We start from the raw sequence: 8433 nt of genomic DNA, 5'->3' as shown, positions 1-8433 counted from the left end.
ATGTCCCAATCTCTGTCACACATACCTCCAAACACAACGCCCCATCCACCTCCAACCAGACGCCACCCTCCAAACCTTCTTCCTCCTTCAGCACTGTAAGACCAAACTGAATCCTGTGGCAGCGCTACATTGTTTGTGGTGATCCTTCTTTTGGTCTTTTGGTCGTTTCATGGTTTTTACATTTATAGTGAATATAAATATATTCATATTTTAGTAAGTATCCTTTGCTTTGACAGGTGACATTTGTAATTTGACAAATTTGTGAGGAAAACATAAATAAATCTCTTTAAAAAAATGATGTGATTCTGTCGTTCTGTGGGAGTTTGATATTGTGATACTGTGATGACATTAGAACATGACAAAGGCCCACACCCCCCTCACACAGATACACACACCTACGCACACCAAATAGATCAGGAGGTCATCGTTTTGGTCCAGTCTTAAAGGCTCTGACATCATAAGGAACAGAATCCTCTAGACGGTGATACAAAATATACTGTATGCCCTACAGTCTAAAACCAGGTGAGTACCAGCCACTGGTCTGCACCTCTTTGCATCACCAACTGTCTCTGGAGGAGGGGATCCTCGCTTCATTACTCCCCTCAAGGTTTCCTCCATATCTTTCCATATCTTCTTTGAGGGTTCAGGTTGGTCATGGGTACTGATCTCTTGGGTATCGGTGAAGCTGTCTGTGACATTGCTTGTGAAAAGAGCTTTACCAATAAGTTTAATTTTATTGGACTGAACAAATATACTTAAGTCCAATCAGATGACACCACATATTCTGACCATTGTCAAAACAGGTTACAGTGATGGAGTAACCTTGTGTGCTGCTAAAGGTCGAAGACAGATAAAGATGACTGATGGCTACCAGGGGTTGTGTTGGCTCTGGGATGGCCATCTTAAAATAACTCTTCCACAGAAAAGGTTTCAGTTTTCCATTCTCTCTCTGCCAGCTCCTTCCAGGAATAGACTTTTACTGCGTCTCTGTTCTGGTTTAAGAAGTTATGTTCTGGTTTTCCAGAATCTGTGAGAGAAAACGACATGGTGCAGATGTGACGGTATTGGTCCCGTTCCCACAAGCCTGTTCACATATGTTGCAACCCCACTGACATTTATGAATGTTTTGAAATCGGACCGCAAAGACAATACACTCCCGAGAACCCTTCTCAGCGCATCTCTCCTGAGCCAGGAGGTTCCCCAGAGGGATGGGCCTGGGGGTGGGGAGGAGGGGAGGTGGGAAAGAGGGGGGTGGAGGTGAGCAAGGGGGAGGGGGGGGGGGTCACTGTTTGAGGATGGGGGCTCTGTGGGTTTCCTGTTTGCAGGCCTGCTCTGCTCTCATCAGCTCTCCTGAGCATTTCCCTCTAATGCCGAACACACACACACACACACACTCACATTCACGTACATGCAATCATACCATCACGTACACACTCAAACACGCATGCTCATAAAGACACACAAGCATACACACAAATACACTCATGCACCCACACGGAAATGCACAAAGACATGCACAAAAATATGCAGAAAGAAATTTCCCACCACAAATGCACTTACAAAGACACACACTCCATAACACGTACTGTATACGCACACCCCTTCACACAGGCATATGGAGTCAACAGCAGGAAGTGAGTAGCATAGCTAGCAGCCAGGTTCCTGTGGTCAAAGAAAACAGAGAGACTCCTGTCTGCCTGCCTCTTAGTCTACCTGCATGGCTGGCTGCCTTCCTGTCTGTCTGTCTGCCACCCTGCCTTCCTGCCAACTGGCCTGCTTGCCTTCCTACCTGTCTGCCTGCCTGCCTGCCCGCCACCAACCTAAACATGCATTCAGAAAACCTCAAACCCAACCCAATACTTTGCACGTAGACCTATCAGTTCAGGATCTCTAACCGTCAGAATGGGATTTCCAGAGCTGAATAAGAAAGTGCAAGTACAGTGTGTTTGTGTGTGTGTTCACTTCTAACCTGGGTCACCTCGATCCCAGTTGGCTTCAACCCAAACCACACAGGCCAGTTGGTAGGATCTCTTCTCCTCTCGGTCAGCGAACAGTCCCGATCCCTCTCTAGCGACACAGCCAGGAACGCAGACCAAAAAGCATGGCTCAAAAGTAGATGATTCGCTTTATTTTTTTTCTCAATTTGACTCTCTTTCTTTCTTGTACTTCTCAAAAAGAGAAGCATTAGCAGTACGGTGTGTTTCGTTTTTCATACAAAATGAACAAAAGACAAACAACAATGAAAAAATCACTGCCCATGTTTCCTTCACCTGAGTCGGCGTCGGCTCGCTTCTGACTTGTGCTTGGATCCTTCAGCGGAGAAAAGACCATATAAAAATACTATACAGGGAATAGAACTTTACACATTTGAAATTACACCACATACCAATGCATACGTACAGTAAACTGACCATTAAAATGCATAGGGATGAACACTCATACAGGACAGCATAGCAGGCTGCTTTGAAACTCTTTTTTTTGGCCACTTAGTATTGTGTAGAAAACAGAGTCCTCTCTTTTTCATGGAATACATACAGTACATGTTACATACGGTAGGTTACATACAGAACATGTTACACTATGTCCTGCAGAAATGCTGCACATCCAGAGGATCTCTTTTGGAAAACAACAACTAGCTACTCAGGAAGGGTGGTGTGTGTACATGTGTGTGTGTGTGTGTTTGTCTAGGTCTGAGTTTCTGTATCGTACAAACATGCAGCTAATCCAAATACGTGATTAGACCTGAACACTATCTGGGGCTTGGCGTTCTCAGAGACAGCTGAGAGTTGTATCAAAAAGAAAGAAAGAATGAAAAGGAAGAGAGAGATAGAGAGAGAGAGAGAGAGAGAGAGAGAGAGAGAGAGAGAGAGAGAGAGAGAGAAAGAGAGAGAAAGAAAGAGAGAGAAAGAGTGCGTTGGAGAAATATTTGAGAGAGGGAGGGAGATTAAAGAGTAACAGGCTGTAACAGAGAGAGTATATAATTGTATGACTAGCAGAGAACAGAGGCTTGGTTGTTCTGCAGTAAACTCTGCTAAATCCTGAACAATGAGCTGCCTCTTTCTCCCTGCCAGCCGTGCTGAGTGTGTGTGTGTGTGTGTGTGTGCGTGCGTGTAAGTACAGTAGGTATGTGTGTGTGTGTGTGTGTGTGTGCATGTGTGTGTCAGAGAAAAAGTAAGAGAGTGTGTGTGTGTGTGAGTGAATGTGTGTGTGTGTGTGTGTGTGCAAAAGTACAGTATGTATGCGTGTGTGTGCACATGCCCTGCTCTCCCCCTGAGGAGTGTGTTATGGGGAGGTATAATGGACTGGTAATTGAGTGAGAGGGTTTTGGCAGGAACAGGGCAGCTCTGGGACAAAACAAATAACTTCCAAATAGACTTTAAGAGCGGGAAGGAATGTGCTGACCAAGGAAGGAATATGGGCTAAAAATACCTGCATAGTAAACACACACACACACACATTCTCAAACGCATACATGCACACACACATTCTCACAAGCACGTTCTCACACACATGCCCAAGCATACCATTTCTCAAAAACAACCCATCAGGTTCTGTGCTTCTCTGTCTGTCTGTCAGGAAACCTGGGTAGGAATCCTGGAGAGGAGAGGAGAGGGGAGGGGATTGTGTCCTTCCTGTTCATTAGATGTGGGGTCTTGGTGCTGCACAGTTTCAGGATGAGAGGCAGAAGTGCAAGTCTGTGTGTGTGTGTGTGTGTGTGTGTGTGTGTGTGTGTGCATGTAAAGAGCACATCAGGGAAACTTAACCCATGGTAAGCCAATTCATTTCATCAATATCTTGTTTAGCCATTCAACATTCACATAGAATATCATCTCTCTCTCTCACACACACACACACACACACACACACACAAGAAATAACTTCACAGCAGCTTGGTTCTTCCATAGCCACCCCACCCCCTTTACAAAGTCAGATCTCCAAACAAACAAACAGGTCTAAATTTAAACAGTTCCATCTCCAAGGTCAAAGTTCACTTGACTTGGCTGTAGTCAACGGAGATGCTGGCAGAAAGGGGTAAGACATGAAAAGAACATCAGGAATCTACAAAAACAGCTTCTTTTTCTTCTGTACCATGTTGATTCTGTATGGGCTGATTGTCACTGTCATGAAACACTTTGTGAATGTGTGTGTGTCAATGGGGGGCAAGGGGGATCACAGGTGCATGGGTCTATCACAAGAATGTGTGTCTATGCATGTGTTTGCGTTGATGTTTGTTCTGCCGGAGGTCCAGTCAATTCAGGTTTGTTGTGTGTGTGTGAGCACGCCAAGGTGTGTGTGTGTGTGGTCACAGGTCCATGGTGCTGGTGCGTGTGTGGGAGTGGTTGTGCAGGGCGGCGGAGGGCAGTGGGGGGCTCTCCTGGGCCAGGGGGTTCCTGCTGATCACCAGCTCCAGGCGGTCCCCTGCCTCTGTGATCAGGGGCACCGCCAGGCAGCAGTCAAAGTCCCGCGTCCTCACATGGTTCACCTGGGAGAGGGGGGGGAGGGAGGGAGGGAGGGAGAAAAGAGAGGAGGGAGGGAGGTGGAGGGGAGAAGAGAAGTAGGGGAAGGCAGGAGAGAACGGGGGGAGGGAGGGAGGGAGGGGGAAGGCAGGAAAGGAGATAATTGGGGGAGGAGGGTTTGAAGGGGGCGTCAAGAGAGGATGGAGGGGAGGAGAGGAGGATAAAAGGAGAGGAGGAAAGGAGGGGGAGGAGAAGAGAAGACAATGGAAGACGGCGAGGAGAGGATTAGAGGAGGGAGGAGAGAACAGTTATCATCTATTTTCTGAAATAAACAGAGGTCCGAAGAAAGTGACCGATCGGAATGCTGACAAGGTTGCCTTTGGAGATGAAACTGTAACAGCATAGACCAAACTGGAGCTGGAGAAGATAGAAGCACTGTTGCTATTTCAAACCTTCTCATGCAGAGTGTATGTGTGTGTGGATGTGTTCAGAGTGTGTGTGGGTGGGTGTGTGTGCAGTGCAGTGCATGCATGTGTGTACCTGTGTGTGAGTGTGTGTATGTGTGTGTGTGTGATGCTAGCCCCCTGCCATCTCCCTGAGGTGTAAACTCTATCCAGACAGTGTTTTCTTTTGGCTGACTGTCCTGGTGACATGCTGAGCATTCATTAACCTGAACCAGGTCTGACCCCTCCACACACACACACACACACACACAAACAGATACTGTACAGTTTGAAAATGACACACACACATACACACATCGAAACTAGACACACACACACTCACACAAAGACACACACACTGAGACTCACACTAACCGTCAATACTGTACAGTAACTCTGCCTCACCTCCTGCCCGTACACACCTACGTTCTGTCCTCTCTGGTTCATTTCACACACCCTGGTCTGCATGTGTGTATGTGTGTATTAGTGTGGGTGTTATGAGTGTGTTTGTGTTATGTGTGTTATGAGTGTGTGTGTGTGTGTGTGTGTGAGTTATGTGTGTGCTATGGGTGTGTGTGTGTGAGCACCTGGAGGATCCTGTCGTAAGGCCTGAGGCCCGCCCTGTCAGCAGGCCCATCAGGCCTGATCATGTTGACGTAAACACCTTTCTCCAGGAAACCATCCGACACACTGAAGCCAAAGTCATCACTCTCCGGATCCTTCATCACCGTCACCTAGGCAACAGCACAACACAAAACACCCGTGGTCAACTTGGAAACAGTGGAAATGGGTAAATCTGGTTCAGGTGGAAGACTCTCGGTGGTGCAGGGTAACTGTCAGTCAGCAAAATACTACCGTTACGTTAAAAATATACACTCGCCAACGTACTGTACAACAGTTTCTGTCTATTTAAAGGCCAGGGGAACTCTCACAAGTAGCCTGTTAGTCAAACTGCTCAGTGAGTGCGTCATAACTCTGAATGTGACTTTGCTTGCTGCCGCCTCCACCACTGCACTCTCCATTTTTGCTTCTGTTGTTATTGAATGTGTCAGGAGAAGATGCCCTCTACAACTGGGGTTCCTGGACTGAGAGATGCTGTCAAGCAGAACGGTTCCAGGTTCGAATCCTGGAACAATGTTACGTAACCAGTGAGAAGGCCAGGCTCTGAGATAGTTCAGACACATGAGAGAGCGCATTCCCTCACGCCCCTATGATACAGAGAAAGGTCATGTTCACCTCCCAGCCTCTCAGCCTCTCAGCCTCCCAGCCTCTCAGCCTCTCAGCCTCTCAGCCTCCCAGCCTCTCAGCCTCTCAGCTTCCCAGCCCCTCAGCCTCCCAGCCCCATCTCTCCACAGCCCCATCTCTCCACAGCCCCAGCCACCTCCAATCTGAGGTCCCAACATAGGCTGTAGGGACAGGGTTCCTGGTTCAGCATGTGGTTTGTGTATATGTGTATGTCTGTCTATATGTGAGGATGTGTGTGTGTGTGATTATATGTGTGTACTTTGTGTGTGTATGTAAGTATGTGTGTGTGTGAGCGTGAATATGTGTCTGTGTGTATTTATTTGTTCCTCTCTGTTGACGATTGTCTGTTACACTGCGGCTTGTCCTCTTCGAACAATCACGGCCAGGTCAGTAATCAAAGCCCTGACCCAGTTTATTTCTATTTTCGAGTTGCCGAAAGTGGTACAGTTTGACCGAGGCACCAACTTTACGTCCCGGATGATCAAGCAGGTGCAGGGCCGACTGAATACACGGCACAACTGCCTATCACCCTCAGAGCCAGGGCGTGGTCGAGAGCCTCCAGCAGACACTCAAGGGTCCTAGGGTCGTAACAGTGAGTATGTGTGTGCACGTACGCGTGTGTGTGTGTTTGTGTGTGTGAGAGCCTGTATGTGTTTGAGTGTATTCAGCATGTGTTTCTGTGGTTCTGCACCTTGTGCAGTTCTAGGGGTGTAGGAGAGAGGATCTCCTGCATCTCCTCCTTGATCCTGCGAGACTCCCAGGTCCTCTCGGACATGCGGAGGGAGGCCTTGCTCTTAGGCTCCGGGTGCAGCATAGGGGGGCGTCTCAGAGGACTGTGCCCAGCCTGGGAGAGGGGGTCTAGGGCAGGCTGGCCGCCTGACACCCCTAGGGTGATTCCACTACCTGTCATTATGGAAGCCTGGAGGAGACAATGCAATGCATGTAAGATTGACATGCTAACACATACAAACACGCAAATAGACGACGTAAACACACACCCACACGCTGATAAACGCATGTTCACTCAAACACGTGTCAGAGACAGAAACTCTCTCACACAGGCAGACTCTCATACCACACGAACAGTATTTCAGTGATGTATCTCACATGTACAGTATAGTAACTTGAGCTACAGTTCATACAATGAGCCCCAGAGTGATGGGGCGTTCTGGAACCTAACAAACTCTCTCTAAAGTTCCAGGGCCTCTAAATACAGCAACTGAATGTGACCCCAGGGAGTTTCAGGCTTCCATGCTAAAACAATATTATCCTCCAGCAGCGATGCATATAAAACAGACTAGCTGAAGGTTACTCACAGACTGCTAGCAGCTGCTATATCCATCATAGGCTAAGCCCTCCCTACCGACGGCTGGCCCTTGCAGTCACTCATAAACTCTATGGATCTCGTTAGTGTTCATAGGACTGGTGAGTCTATGTGCTAATCAGCTCTCAATTGGTGATTCCCTTTATTGTGTAGAATTGTTTTTAAAATGCTATGACTAAGAGCTAGGCTGAGCTAGGGTAGCTTACCTCGATCTAAACATGCAATCGCCATGTGCATAGGCTAGCATACCTTTATTTAACATGTTAACATAATATCACCCAGAACTGCATGGTATGGGCTAGCATACCTGTAAATGATAACATACTATCACCTTGTGCTAAGCTAGGCTAGCGTACCTTTATCTAACATGCTAACATGCTATCACCCTGTGCTGTGCTAGTCTAGGCTAGCGTATCTTTATCTAACATGCTAACATGCTATCCCCCTTTGCTGTGCTAGGCTAGGCTAGCGTACCTTTATCTAACATGCTAACATGCTCTCACCCTGTGCTAGGTACATACCTCAATCTCCCTGAGCAGCTCTGCCTGTCCGCACGTCTCCAGGTCCTCCAGAGCCTGGCACCAGAAGCTGTCCTCTGGATCCAGCAAGATGCCGTCTTGGTTGGGGTTGGGGTGGCTAGCATACCTGCCCTCCTGGTCCTCTTGATTGGCATACGTGGCATCCTGGCTGGGGTTGGGGTAGCTGGCGTACCTGCTCTCCTGGTGCCCCTGGTTGGCATAATGCCCTTGGTTGGCATACCTGTCTTGGTGGAGCGGGTTGGAGTGGGTGACATACCTCTCCTCTAGTAGAGGGTTGACCTGTATGGTGTATCTATCCTCATGGCTGGGTTGGCTGGGGAACCTGGTGTCAAAGAGGGGTCAGAGAGGGGTCAGAGAGAGGTCACACACACACCCCCACACACACAGCAGCAAGGCACAGCATCCCTAGAGCTGAAATCATTCTT

General features: G+C 48.0%; 1 protein-coding gene across 8 annotated transcripts in view; it reads right to left on the bottom strand.

The window, feature by feature from the left end:
- Window positions 1–3570: 3570 nt before the first annotated feature.
- Window positions 3571–8433, bottom strand: part of grip2b (glutamate receptor interacting protein 2b) — a 62515-nt gene continuing 57652 nt past the window's right edge. For 7 of the 8 annotated variants that reach the window (XM_062461276.1, XM_062461267.1, XM_062461285.1 and 4 more), the window contains exons 21-24: window positions 7991–8330; window positions 6837–7064; window positions 5488–5634; window positions 3571–4483 (exon numbers count right to left, since the gene is read on the bottom strand). In XM_062461276.1, coding sequence (XP_062317260.1) covers window positions 4304–4483; window positions 5488–5634; window positions 6837–7064; window positions 7991–8330 — 895 coding nt within the window. In that variant the 3' untranslated portion in view covers window positions 3571–4303. The remainder of the gene's footprint in view (window positions 4484–5487; window positions 5635–6836; window positions 7065–7990; window positions 8331–8433) is intronic. The other variant, XM_062461330.1, reaches the window with a different exon arrangement.

The sequence above is a fragment of the Osmerus eperlanus genome, chromosome 1, assembly GCF_963692335.1.
Source record: "Osmerus eperlanus chromosome 1, fOsmEpe2.1, whole genome shotgun sequence".
NCBI classification, from domain to species: Eukaryota; Metazoa; Chordata; class Actinopteri; order Osmeriformes; family Osmeridae; genus Osmerus; species Osmerus eperlanus.
The sequence above is the reverse complement of the archived record's forward strand: the minus strand, read 5'-3'. Positions and strand labels throughout refer to the sequence as shown.